Source organism: Trachymyrmex cornetzi, unplaced genomic scaffold (genome assembly GCF_001594075.2).
Source record: "Trachymyrmex cornetzi isolate Tcor2-1 unplaced genomic scaffold, Tcor1.1 scaffold20, whole genome shotgun sequence".
NCBI classification, from domain to species: domain Eukaryota; kingdom Metazoa; phylum Arthropoda; class Insecta; order Hymenoptera; family Formicidae; genus Trachymyrmex; species Trachymyrmex cornetzi.
This window is the reverse complement of record NW_017296636.1, coordinates 197,794-212,682: the sequence shown is the minus strand read 5'-3', so window position 1 is coordinate 212,682 and position 14,889 is coordinate 197,794. Positions and strand designations below refer to the sequence as shown.

At 42.0% G+C, this 14,889-nt stretch overlaps 1 protein-coding gene across 5 annotated transcripts in view; it reads left to right on the top strand.

Moving 5' to 3' along the window:
• LOC108759638 (uncharacterized) overlaps window positions 1–14,889 on the top strand; it is a 233,366-nt gene that overhangs the window by 153,886 nt on the left and 64,591 nt on the right. For all 5 annotated transcript variants that reach the window (XR_001940035.1, XM_018505159.1, XM_018505157.1 and 2 more), the window contains exon 2: window positions 3,234–3,357. Coding sequence is in view for 4 of the 5 variants with exons in the window: in XM_018505159.1 (XP_018360661.1) it covers window positions 3,234–3,357 (124 nt within the window). In the remaining variant the exon portion in view is untranslated. The remainder of the gene's footprint in view (window positions 1–3,233; window positions 3,358–14,889) is intronic.

The window sequence follows — 14,889 nt, the reverse complement described above, 5'->3', positions numbered from 1 at the left end:
GTCAAATGAATAATTTTTGAATAACTTAAATTAACATAAAACTTTTTCGTCAACAATTAAAACATGAATAAATTAAATTAACACATCCAAAATTGAATTAGGAGAAACTTTCTAACATTGCTGCATAAGTGTGATGCAATCCTTCCGTATCTGAACGTAAAAAATAGTTTTTGAGATTAATCGCAAATTGCGCCGAGAGACATTTTTTTCTAATTAAAAAATTAATTCCCCAGCGAAGTCGTCAGTTTTCCCCTAAAAATAACAGTCCCTGAAAAGCTACCCTCTTAATCGAGCATTTGTCTTTAGCTGCGGTCTCTGCTAGTCCCCGCCAATGATATTTCAGGTATAACGCGGCCTCTTTAGCCGGTGGCAATTGCCGCGTCCCTGTAAACGAGCCTACTTATCCGGGGGTTGATTTACCTCCCTCGCAACGCACATCGCCGCAACACCGCTTCTCGTTGGCAGAATGAGCAATGGTCCGAAACGAGCGAGAACAGCTTGTTAATTAACTCAATTAAATTGTCAGATATTACTTTCGTTCTGCCATCCATCCACGCCCCTCGTGTCCTCGTAATATTTCCATAACAGAGAAAGGGTCGTTATCCTCGAGTGTGCCGTAAATTCAAATAATCCAAGCGTGTACTTTATTATATATATATATATAATTTTCGTCGCGGTTCTGGGCACTCACTACGGGGTATGTTACCAGAGACAATTGGAGAAAGAGTAGTCGAGTTCCAACACATCTCACGCGATGGCCTTATCGTATTTCCAAATAGAGAGTCGCCGTTACACCAGGTGCTAGCCATCCTCGAAAACAAGAATAATTACGTGATTTCGCGGTAGCGGATGGCGAAAAGGGCCGGAAAAAGGGGCGCGCGAAAGGGCGGTGAAGAGGAGGAAAAGCTGACACCGGTTTCGCGGGCGGCAACAGTGGCGGTGGTGGCCATGTACTTTACAGGGACAAGCGGCTTAGCCAGCCATGCCGGTGAACATAATTCATCCGGTGTAACTCGGTGTCTCTCTCTTCTCCGTTACTGGCAACACGTTCCAACGCACTTCGCACGGACGGTGGAAACGGGAGGAAGTCTCCCTGCTCTTATTTATGGTATTACGCGACTGTACATTCAGATTCGGTCGTCGTTTCACGGTAGCGGCGGCGGCGGCGGCTCTCCATGTACGGAAAATGGCTTTTGCCAAGGCGTTACCGAATTATTTATATACAAGATAAAGTACACCGGTTAGCTGCTCGGACGACCCCCAAATCTGCCCTCGTTGAAGTTCATTCCTTTGGTAGTAGTGAATTTAGTTCCGGATTGCACGCTTTATGCGGTTAAGATAATTGTACGTAAGCAGCGCTTTTGAAAGTGAATTTTACGATGAAAACTGCGCTATTATCGAGATACTCCGCTTGTCTACTAACTTTGTTTCTAGGCATTCTCGTGGCAAGAACTGCAAAGTTGTTGAATTTCTAAGAATAATTAATAAACTATCAACTATTAATTCGATTACTTTTCTTTCTTTATTTTGGAAGCTTGGTCTTTAACGTAACGAGCAATACGATCGTTATTCGAAAGGCAATATTTATGTTAAAAAACTTTTATTTATTTAAAATGAAAGAAAACCGTAAATCTGAAATAACAATAAGTGAAACTGAATGAAAATATAGGCAGGATGATAAGAACTCGGAGAAGGAGAGTATTTCTCGGTGAACAAATCGAATTCAACACAAATTAGCGGCAGGGTAGGTTTACGAATCCGTCTTGTTGTCATGAGAAATTATTGCCGTGAGTATTCCCGCAGGACGAAAGGGAGAATGTCTTTTCCCGTGGGGTTATAATGCTGAGGACGAGCCGCTCGCGGTTATTAGTTTAGGAAGCTGCAAAGTACCCCGAAACAAAGTCTCTTCTCTCTCTGTCTCTCCACCAGGTAATCAATATACAGGCGACGACCCCTACCTCGTTTCACCTTGTCGGTTTATCCTGAACCATCGGCGAGAATCCCGGCTTACTTGTTCGTTGCCAGGCATAGCCGGCAGACAAGCAGTATCTTTAGCTAATAAAGCATCCCCTTTTGCTTCATCTCCCCTCCCTTATGAAGGGGCGGCCGACCAAATTATAATACGCCTACCTCATGTTTCTCCCCTGAAATGCTCTCAGACTTGATCGCTTTTCATCACGAAGCCGATTACGCGACCGGCATCCTTGAACATCTTTTTTGCCAACAGTACCTTGGAATACCTTTCCCGTAAACCGCCCGCTTAATGTGCTTTCAATTGGATAGTCCACGGTTATTAGAGGGGCAGATAGAATTTGGAAGTGGTTAACCATGTTGGACACGCTCAATTTTTTTTATGCCGATTTGTATTTAATGCTTAAGGAAAAGAGAAGGTCACTAATTGTAAGCTCTTTTAAATACACAGAGAATATGTAATTATTTGCATTAGAAACTTTTTACAAAATAAAAAATAAAATCTTGCAATCTTCCTGGTGCATTGTATTTTTTGTAGAATTTAATAAGTACGTATATCGTAGTGCAGCATCTCTGATGCGTTTCGAACTTCCCGGTAATTTTTGCAGATGTCTGGCGAGCATCTGCCTCGATTAAGTAGTGTTTAACCTGTAATTTATTCCACCGGCAATGGTCGGGCGTTCGCAATTTACGCTTTAAATTGAAATGTAAAATTATCGTAGTGCATTGGATTCCGATTCAAGAGTTCAGAGCGAGAGTGGAATGAATCTATAATTTGCAAGGTCTACTTAAGATTTGAAGTTTGTAAAATCTCGCAGATTATAGCTTTACACCGCTGCTGCTGTTCTCAATCCTTTCATTTGACGCTCTGTATATATTTTTGGTGCTGCTTTTGTAATTTTGGATTTTTTACGAATATTAACCAAATTAATGCTGCAATGGGTAATAATGCATCATTTATTTAAAACTGTCAAGGTGTCGCGAAAGAGAAGCTCTAGAGAATCGCGTGTATTTCATAAATTACGAAATGCGCGCAGTTGTATAGGTTGTAGGTTAGTGCGTTATTTACACAGACAATACATACTGGTGATAATAATGGAAATGCAGTCGTTAGTACCGCGGGGAAAAGGAATGACCAAGACACGTACACTAAGCTCGGTAAACATTGCGCAATTCACGTCGCGTACGCGTCATAGTTTGTTTGCACGTTGTTAAGCCGCGGCGAGAGTTGGAGAATAATTCTGTCCATTTCTCTATTTCAGTCCAAGCAGTACGGCGCTGGGTTCGCTGGACCAACTGAAGGAATATCTGACAACAGTGGGAACCTGCAAATGTGGCCTCGAGTGCCCACTCAGACCCGAACAGGTGTTCAACTTCGACCCCAAGGTAAATACGCAACCGAATGTTACAATTTCTTTAACATTTCTAAGGGAAATTAATCCTAAGAAAATTCATCAATTATACATAATAAAGACTGCTAGACTAAAGCCACAATGTTTTACACATTTACTTACTTTAGTTTAAAGTTATGCGTTACAATTGTGATGAGTATATACATTCAGTATATATGTATATGTAAATGTATGAACGTACATATAGATACTACACTGAGAGAAATGTTTTGTACCAATAACCAAAGTTTTTTACTGACACAAAAACTATTTGTTGATATATGATCAATCAAACCGTTGGTTACCACGACAATATTAATTTGTTGAATTTATTAACTAAACTGATTATTTAATGGTACAAAACTGTTTTGTATGATGTTTATAGATCTTTGGTAATTAGAAATAGAACATTTTGTTACCGGAACAAAATGAATAATACATAAGTATCTTTCACTTTCTACAGAGCGATTATGTTTGGCGTTTTTGAATTTCCTTAGCTTAACAAAAATATATATAGATTTAGAGCAATTGAGATTACTAATCGCTCTGAAAAAATAGTTACCATGATTGATCATGGTGTGGTGAGAACCGAGAAGTCCACGAGATTAGTCTCTAATCGTCTCGGCTTATAGAGGTAGACGTTGAATTTCTCTTACGAGAAGACACGCCATCTCTGATAGTTCCGCGAAGCACTCCTTGCTCTACCATAGTGGATTATTTTGTTGAAATTACTAAAAGAATACTTATTTTGTAATGGCAACCAAATTTTACATTGGTATTTACAAAACGTGAGTAACCAAATAAATTTGTACTGTTAAATAAAAAAATTTTGTTCGTCTTACAAAAAAATATTGTATTTTGTAATTTTAACAAAGTAATCCAACGATAATCGGCCATTTGTGAATAATTCTCCTTTTTTGTTACTAATACTATATCTTTTCTCTCAGTGTATGAGCATTATTAATGTGTGATTCACTCAGTATTAAAAGAGATTTCCGGAATTAGTATTATAGCGAGTCAATCAGTAGAATCGGGGCTGTCGCTCGATGACCCGATATGCGAACATGCGATGCCTCGAGCAGACAGACTGTTGCAGACTATGCATATACAGTCGGTGACGCGCTTATTCGGGACGTTCATTATGCTTTATCCTTTTACGTTTGCACCGTCGAGAGAGAGAATTATTCCGACGCGTCGCGACGGCGAAAGTTCATAGTACAACCTGTTATAACTACGCGTCATGAGCGCGTGAGCATAATCACGCTTAATCGCCGGCGGCAGTTAGGCACCGTTTATTTATTTATCGTGCGCTCGTAATTGGTTCGCGTTCTCCGTGTATATATGCAGCCGAGGCTCGTGACTTACCAGGGATAAAATATCGCCATTATGCGTGCAGACGACGACGAGGCGTCTCGCCGAGAATGTATCGCGCCGTGCCGATCTCACCTTCTCTTCGAATCGATTAGGAAGTGTAATTCTTTCTCGTGACGACTAGGAAGAAATTATTTCTCCTGACCGAACGAAAGAGACTCGATTAAGCGTTACCGTAAATCAAAGCGCGCGGCTCGACGCGACGTGTGTATCTAAAAAAGAGAATCTTCTTTCCCATTGTATTTAGCAATTTAGTAGATAATAATATTAACCCTTACACCGTACTAACATGGGTAAGTAGTGACCGAGCGATTCCTGTTCGTGCAAGTTTCTTGGAGTCTTTCGGTAATTATAAATTATACTACATTTTATTATTTTCTAAAATAAAGAGTCAATATTTATTCTAGACAGTTGAAAGTATGTTGGTGAATTTTTAGAAATTTTTTAAATTATTTCGAAGAGGTGAAAAAACGAAGAGATTTGAAGTGACCTTTGATGGCATGGATGAGGCACCAAATTGTAGATGTTACGATAAGGGTTAAATGCATTTAAACGGAAAAATATTAAAATGCGTATATATTTTACAATTATTGTGTGGTTTAAATCATCCTTAATCGGCAAATGCTCAGTGACATTTAGACTGACAACAATAAAGAAATATCGCGATTAGTAAAAATAATCTTTGGTTAAAATGTCAAAGAATATTTAAAATCGATTTTGGATTAATAACGATAATGAAAGCAGCTTTTATTGTTCTTCTTTGTTGTTCGATATCAACGTGTAATTGTCATAAAGTACTGGGACAAGATTTTTCTACGATGCATGTGAACAACAGCATCTTAAAAGTTATCGTTTCTTGGTCTAATCTTCTCTCGATTCCACCAAAAGTTTTCTCTCTTTCTGTCTGTCTCGTTTCGGATTCGTAGAAACGACAATGAATCACGTCCGTGGAACTGGTAAAGCAGTCCCGGAAAATTGTACCTCTCACGAAACATCGCCGCGAACAAAACACAATCGAGCGTCCTGGCGCTATTTCTGTCGGCACGACTGCCGTAAATACGTAATTTTTCTTACTTCCGCTATTTAGATATTTATGGTGCATTCGCGAGAACGCGGTGGCACGTATCTCGGCCCGCGCCAACGATCCCAAAGAAATATCGCGATCGTGCGTGCCAACGATCGCGGCTTATTAAGAAATATCGCGCCCCGGGCACGTAACCGTTGTTCGCCCGAAACGAAATGTGTGCTCCCTTGAAAAAAGAGCGCTGAATTTCGCGTTTACGGTGCGATGTCTAAAACTCTCCGAAGCACCAAAGTTCGGCCGATGTTTGTCGAAATCGTCTCACGATGATTGATCGATTGCGGTCACGCTTTCGATTCCACAGGATGAATTTTTTGGATACCGGTTTTTCGGGGAGCATGGGGAGAGATAAAGGGTATAATAAGGCTAATTTCATGCCGGCGAGGAGGAAAGGGGTTTCCGTGCATACATAAAAATTTTAGGGAAGCACTGGACACGTTGCGCCGCGCCGGTAGATAGCAGGAGACGACATAAAGCGAAAGAGAGAGGACGCTCATCAGTTTTGCTTAATTATTCCGGTAGCATGCGACGATATACGAGGAAAACGTATAATTATCCGTGCACCTGCTTGCTAACCACTCACTCAACCGCTGCTGCTCGCCGTCATATACCTAGTGCACCATCGGTGCGTTAATACATTCCCTAATTAAAGTTTATCGTGTTTCACCGATCTGAGGATACTCTCCGGACATAGGTACACCGATCTGGTCCGCCGTGTTGACGACATAGCGATCAACACGCTAATAATTAATAATCATTTGCATATCTCTAACACCGTAACACGAATACGATACGAATCGTATCGGGTTTATCGGTTATAGCTTGTGATTACTGCTGACATCTCTTATCGCTCCCATCCTTAACATGGTCATATAGATTCTTTGGAAATCTGAGATCGATGATTGAGTCGATAATCACTGTTATTTATATCCAATTTAAAGAGAGGAAACACTATATATATAAATTATTTCTATAATATAAATATGTGTTAAATCTTTAAATGCCATTGTTACTATTAAAAAATATTTAAAAATAACGTTAAAAGATTTAATTATTATATTATTATATCGTTCCCCCTTAAGGAGGTTGTAAGGCTGAGGCGGACAGTGAGAGGGGAATGCTTTAATACAAAAGAAATATGGAGTGTAGCCAACATTTGAACATTAAAATTTGAAGAAATAAATAGCTAAAATTTAAAGAAATATGGATCATAATGCAATTAAAATGCAAAAAATATTAGTGTTTATTTGTGTAAAAGTTTCAAAGATAAACATATATTTTTTAGAACAATAAATATTTTTAGCTCAAGAAATGATTTGGCAACGGTGTAAACCTGAAAAATCAAAGTTGATAACACTGCAAACTGCAATGTCTGACTGCAATGTCTGACGGGTAGATAAGGTTAACGTGACGCTATAAATGTTTTGAAGCGTTCTTTGACAAATCATTTAGTACAATTTTTTTTCTGTGATTAGTAAATCAAATGCTTAGAAGCATTTGTAGTGAGATTTTGACGGCACTACACAACTGATAGAATATTCTTCATTCGCTATGATGAAACAACGTTGCCACATTTTCTCCATCAAACAGTTTCAATGGCAGAAGTATTACATCTTTGGTTATATTTTTTACTATTGTTAATAAACTGAGTGGTAAAAGTTGTATTAATCTTTAAATATATTTTTAATATGCTAGGCTTTATATATTAAACATAAATTTATTCGATTCTTAACATTTCAAATATTAATATTTGTTGAAAACAGATACATAGAATCGAGTCTCCTATAAGAGAAAGAGAGATAGTCTATTATAAAATCCAGAATTTTGTTATTAATTACAAAAAATGCGCTGGTCAAAAAATCTGAAAAAATTTACACCAAATTTCAAGCAATTCTTAACATATTGCATTCTCTTTACAACCTCCTTAATTCAAAAGTAACACAATTAAAAAAATTAAATTTTTTAGAAAAGAGAAAATATTTTTCAACTTAACAGAATATCATTGACTAATAAAAAATCACCCTTTTTGTGTGTGTATGTGTGTGGGTTGTGACGCTTTTGATATTTTACAAAATTATAACAAATCCTGAATAATTTATAAAAGGTAACATAACTCGAAATATCATCATCGCTTTATATTTATCTTAATCGGTTAAAGTGACTAATTTTCTTGAAAATTTTCATTAAAGCTTTCATTGAAATTTTCAATTCTTTGACGCGTACGTCTCAATGAAAGGCTTAAAATAACAGCCATTACGGCGCGATTATATCAAGATATCTTAGACGCATTTCCACGATGCCTCGCCCAAGCAAAGCGGACTATCTTCTGGCATTCTCCAGCGAGTACAGATGGTATCGTGGCATCCACAATGCAAACTCACCTGGACAATAGCACTCGAGTGCTCGTCCGTCTCGGATAAAGAGGGGAAGAGAGTCTGGAAGAGAAGTATGTAGATTGTCGAGTGAAATCGGCATGGTGCTTGGGCACTTTGCGCTGCATCTCGAAGTGCATCGCATTCGTTCCCGGCAGTCGGCCTCTCAAGTCGCGACATACGGTGAACACGGCGACACGAGATTATTATGGTAATCGAGCAGCATCGCTCATGGCCCCGTCACGAGCCTCCTACGCTTTTTTTGTTGAGATCTCAATGCGTCAGATCAAAACGATACCACGTCTGCATGTAGGTACAATAGGTAGCTGGAACGTGAATAAAGGTTATATTCAAGAGAAAGTACAAATACGATCATTTCAATCTTTAAACGTTACCTTAACGACGCACATATGTATCGATTGGTCGAACGTTCTCTTCCCGAAGTAACTCATAAATTGATTCGATCTTTGTGAGTTAATGACACAGGGCGATAAATAACTATACTTTTGACGTCTTACACTGTGTACCGTTACTGGCAAAATATTACGGCAGCGGCTCTGACGCGTTTCTCAATATGGACCTGACACAGGTCGGGTAATATCAAGAACACGCTGCGATAATGGATCGACTTGGCGATACGAACTTTGATACGTCTTCCTCAAGCGACTCACTCCTGGCGCATTTATGAGCGACGCACACGCACACGCACACACGCGCGCGCGTGTTCCGAGTATCTCCACCTGCATTAATCAGGTACCGTAACTATCGGGACGATCTCTCACGGCCTATACCATCTGCCGGAGACAGCAGCCTTAACGTCTCTCTACGGATCTTTGATTTGGCTCGATGCTTTATCGCCCCCGCGCTACTGCCGGCCGACTGGCCAGCAGTTCCCTTCTTTCTGCCTTTTCTCCCGATGCTCCTTTTGTAACTGTCGACGTTTCCGCCTATTGTTGCGCATACAACGGCGCGAAGAATCGCCGATGCGGGGAACGATTCCTCCGGTTTCTCGCGGTCGTATCCTCAAAGCCTGTGCTATCGCACAGACGAAACGTCGCGTCCGTGAACTCTGCGTCGTGTCAGGTTCAGCATGTGGAAACATCTCGAAGAACAGCTGATTCCAATCGCGATATAGAGTAATACTACTTATTCGCCAATATTTTTTTCGAGACGTTTACTCTCTGTTTTTTATTGTATTTAACTCTGCCTTTAAAGACTCCAGTTATCGGCGGAAGATTAATCGGATTAAATGGATAATGAAAAAAGAATGATTATATAGCGATAAGATTTTATGAGCGTTACAATTAACGAAGCAAATTTCTTATCACCGTAATGGTATTTCGGAATACAGAAGCCAGAGCATAAAGTTCTCGTTTGTCGCAAGTCTATATCCCCGTTCACGTCTGCGGGGGTTTCGAGGCGTTAGTTTATGGAGTTGTTGCTATCCATTATCGCTTTCAGAGGAACGGCAGGATGACTCGGGTGTGTCTCGACGAATGTATTAGACGAGCGCTTAAGCTCGCGTACGAGTTGTGCCGTGACGTTAACAAAGGGCAAGCGAGTACCCTTTTATTACACCAAGCCCGTCTCGCTTAAGCCCGTGCGTAAAGTAATTTGCCTTAATGAATTTGCATCTTCTCTTTCCATCGCGCTCCTCTCTACTTCCGTCTCGTTTCCTCCGGCCTGCATTTTTGATTCACAATTAAACGGCAGTTACCTCCGTCTCGGAAAAATCTCAATGAAAACATTTTTCTCGGAACCGCTACTCAACTTCTCGCCAGCAGCTTTCGCGAGAATACGCTTTTAATCCTTTGCATTAATTATAATACACGTCTTTTCCCGTTTTTTCTTCCCTAGTTTCATAGTGCTTTTATTTAACACTCGGATGCTCATATTTAACGGTTGCTCATAATATAATGTTACAATTGATGACAATATAACGCTTAAAATATTTTAAGATAGACAAATTTAATATTTTTTAAAAATAAAAATATATGAATTAAAGAAGCAATCATCTTGTACTAAATTTATTGGTTACGTCAACGTCTTTTAGCGATTATTTATTACGACGGGATATTATCGACGTCTCATAATATAAATTTGTTGTACGACAAGATTTGACGCGTCTCATAAACCATACATAGAAAATAACTACACGAGGATATACCGAGTATCATATTTTCAATAGCTAGTAATTTTTCATCTTTTCAATTAGTTTCTTCCGTGATTTCTCCAACACGCTCGTAAATATACCGATTTCACGGTACAAAGGACTGACTACTTGAGCAATGTACAAAGTATGAATCTCGCGGATAAGGTAGTGAAAGAGTGCCGTCAAAGAGCGTACCCTCGAAAGATGCTCTTTTGTAATCGGCTCGGGCCATCGGCAAGGAAACAAACTTCGCTCTCTTACAAAGAAAGTAATCTTGCACGATGTCTCGGCTCGTATTCCGGCGAACCTCAAAAGTTTCGCCGAGAAAAAGAAGCGAATCCAAGATCGTGGGTAGCGAGGGGATGGAATTTCGGTTCCCCTTTGTAATTGCCAAACGGTCTGAGACCAAGATTGTCGAACTGTGATCGTCCAGAGAAACTTCGACACGCAACGTAATGCACCAAAGAGCAGTTCAGAACTTACCGTTTTACTTGTCGTTTTACGCTGTATTCTCGATCGACTTATTTTTTATCCCTTGCCTTTCCGGTCGTTGGTAAAGCTTACGAAACGTGATCTAAGTACGTCGTAGGTAACTCGATAATGTTCAGCGTTCTGTATTTTCTGTTGGAGATCGCCGTATTGCTACTGAAAGTGTTTTATAAATCGTCGAGTTTCGTTAAGATATTGTTCGCACGATAATACGAGCCTGTTAAATTTTGAAAATGAGAAAAGGAGTTTCTATTTGCGGCGGCATGTAAACGTACGAAATATAATTTTCCACCGCTTCCGATTATTCGCGACGAGAGACATCGCGATCTCTCGCGCATTCGTCGCAGGTCCGTAGTTTAATGTGTAAAACTCGTGGTTATATATTATATATAATACAAGCAGGATGCGGATATCGTGCGCTCCCGATAATACTGGGATAATTTGATTTCCTCAGAATTGCCGGGCTTGCTTCGCTTAAATTGAATTTCTATTAATAAAAACGGCGGGATATCGGTCGCTTGTGTATATTCTCTCCCGATCTCTCTCCTTGTCAAATACACACATACTGCCTCTTTCCTTCCTACTTCTCATTTCGTTCGCCGCAGCTTCGGATTTCTCTCTCTCTCTCTCTCTCTCTCTCTCCGCCTCCACGTCTCCCGCGCTCTTTCTCTCCTTCCGCGCTTCTCGTCTCCCTTTGCAACCTCCCTCCCGCTCGTTCAATCTCCCTGTCTCCCTGCCAGTCTACCGCGACGTATAAATTTATTGCGCTCATTAAGTTGAAATATGGCATCGGGTATGTTCAAAGTTTATGAACGTTAATGCGACCGCGGTGAATAAGACCGCGCGCGGCTCGTTGCTCACGCGATGTGAAACGCCGCGACCAGCGTCCCTCTTGAAAGAAAATCTAGCTCGACAGCGCGCCTTGCGACGATTCGAAGGATATCGCTCGTGATGACCGTCGTGTATCCGTTACCGTCGAGATTACGCTCGAGATATCGAGGGTCATTGCTCGACGAACAATCGATCGTGCTTTGTGACGGACCCTCCACGTTTTATGTCTAAGGTCCAGTTTTTCATTATCTGCTTGACTTATGGTTAAACCGAACCTGATGTTTCACTCAATAGGCTTCATCCATCAAATCATTACAGATGAAGCCCATTGGATAAAACATCAGGTTAAGTCTAACCACAAGTTAACCAGATAATGAAAAACCGAGCCTAAAGACGTGTTTTTTGTAGCTCAACTAGTATATATTTTTGGAACTTGGAGTAAAATAGATAAATGTTTGATATTTGACAAAGAGAGAGAGTTTTAATTTGTACTTAGAAATTTCAAGACAACACGCTATTTTATATATATCGACAACATTTCCAATCCGAAAGTTTATTTATACAACAGCAGGGTTTGCTTGTGAAGTTTGATTTTGGAGCGGAAAAAAATTAAATACAGATTATTTCGTGCTAGTTCTTGGAGAAATGAATTAGAGCGTGTTACATTCAATCCTTCGATTTACGTGCTTGACGTATCTCAGCTTCGCGACATAGCATTTCCGATTCATTGAATAGTCGAAATTTGGCGCGAAGCAATTCGATTTGTCGTTCAGTCAGTGCTCGTGCGTTTATCGTGAAATACTGGGAATAGACGGACAACGTGGAAACATTTTCACGGCTCGTCGCGCTAAAGCGCTAGCCGAGGTTTCTTTGGGGATCGTCAATCGGCGGCTACCGATTTCGTAGATCGTTAATATGATTTCCGACTCGCGCGGCTCCACCACCGCCGTCAGCGTCGCCGTCTGACTGCTGACCGAGGCGAGGCGAGGCGAGGCGCAAAGAGAAGGATCGAAGGGTAGTTACACACCTCGTAGTCAGTTGTAGGAGGGCCGCATTGCAGCGAGCAACGGAGAAGGGCACCGCCGGGGACACTTGAGGTGAATGTTTTGCGAATGGTCGGTAGATGTCTGGTTTGCTCGAGGTTGATATCGACCTGGGTCTCGAGTCTGGAGCCGCCGCCTTCGACCCCCTCTACACCGTTTTCTCCACCACCAGTACCACCACCACCATCGCCATCACCACCACCGGCACTATCGCCATCAGGACGGCTCGTTTCCACCACCAGCAGCGGATACACCTCTCTCGCCGCTCAAAGTTCACGTCCGTTTCATATGTCTCACCTCGTCCCATCACAGATTCCAGCTTCTCGTCTCGCTCCCGCGGGAGCCTCAGGCGACCCGCTCTTTGCCTTCTCCTTCCGCGTCTCCCAGTCGGCGCCCACATACCTCCCGTTCGTCACCCAACGTCCCTCACTCTCTCTTCCCCACTTTCGCGTCTCTCTATCTACGTTAGTCGATCCTTGCCGCTCTGTTTTGTTTGGCCCTGTCTATCCCATGAGCCTCTCTCTCGCGGCGTCCCGGGACTCGACGGTCTACTTCACCCCTTTCGCGGCGAGAACGTGCTACCCTCCTTTTCCTCCTCCTCCTCCTTTCGTTTCATCTTCGTCGCGCACGTCTGCCGCCTTTCTCCTCCGAATTCGTCTCTCGCGGGGTAGGGTGGAAGATCGTTCACCCTACCTGCCTCGATTCGCCGCTTCTACGCCTCTCATCCCTGGGTTCCGGCAACGGCTCCGCGTTCAATCCACTCGCCCATCCGCTCGACGATACGAGTTCCATAGCGAGAGAGAGAGTTTCCGGTGGGATGGGAAAAAGCGCTACGACGCGTCGCTCAGCGTCGGACGTAACTCGCACACATCTCTCGACGAATCCTCGCGTCGCCTCGGGGGTGAGAGATAGGACGGGTCAAGCTTTTAGGATAGATCGACTGAAAGCAACGACGTGGAAGCAGTGGCTGTTTCCCTGCTGTCCTTCTCGCGTTGATTAGTGAAAATTTAACGCATCACCCTCGTATCCAGACGCGAACAAATTACTTCCTGTTCCTTCCTTTGACTCGCCTTATGATGATAAAATTCTATGAAATTGGCACATGAGTCACGAATTTATTCAAATTATTTCGACAAAGATCTTCATATGTTATTGAAAATTTAATTTTACAAAATTCATTTGTGTATATATTTTATTCATACTTACCACTCACTTTTTCTTATATACATATTATTTTTACGAATCAAACTTTTGGCATTATTTTTTTATTATTCTAGTTTTTGCGACTTTTTGTTACATAAATATATATGATTGAAAGGATCACGTCAATTTCTTAAATGATTGTATCAGTGTTGTATTAATTTCACTCTACGAGTATGTTCTACGAGGAAGAGAGAGAGAGAGAACTGGTAGATTTTGCCTAATTAAAAGTAACGAGAGCAGAAGTAACGCATCCGAGATTATAACGTCGTGGCTTGAACATGCGGGTTACTTAAGTCGCTTCGCGCTTTCTCTGCAAAGGCAACTTCGTTAGGACGCGATTCAATTTCGGTCGGACGGTGGTTTCCTCTCCGGTCCGGCAGCCTCGCGTGAGAATCACGATTCGGTCGGATTGTCCGTAATCTCTGGTCCGTACAGAACCGTCCCTTACGGTCGACAGGTACGTTGGCTCACCTGCAGCCAGCAGACAGGCTGAACGAGAATGGGATGGGAGGAGTAGAAGGGAGGAAGGGCGGAACGAGACGGAACGAGATGGAACGAGATAGGGTGGAAAGGTACTAGCTCTGGCTATATAGAGGAGGACTGCTAAATCCTGGCCGTGGCCCCGGCTTGTCCGTGTAATTTATGACGAGCGAGTCCGCGAGAGGTACCGAGAGAGCCTGTCGTGGAAGGACGCAGATAGGAACAGTAACAGTCTGCTTCCTCCTGTGAAATATAATTCCCGCGCACATTCACGGTTGGATAATCCACGTTCGCTTTGCATGAAAACTTATTACGCTCCTGGTAACGTAAGCGCCCGCTCGCGCCTTGTTCGCTTCGCGCGAGCAAGCGTCCGGTCGGTCCCGAGACTCATTGTCGCCCGGTCCGCTTCTCTCCTCTCCACTCCACTCCACTCCACTCCACTCTTCTCTTCAGCGTCCGGCATGACAAGAGCAATTACACTTTTAAATTACGTTACACGATATTA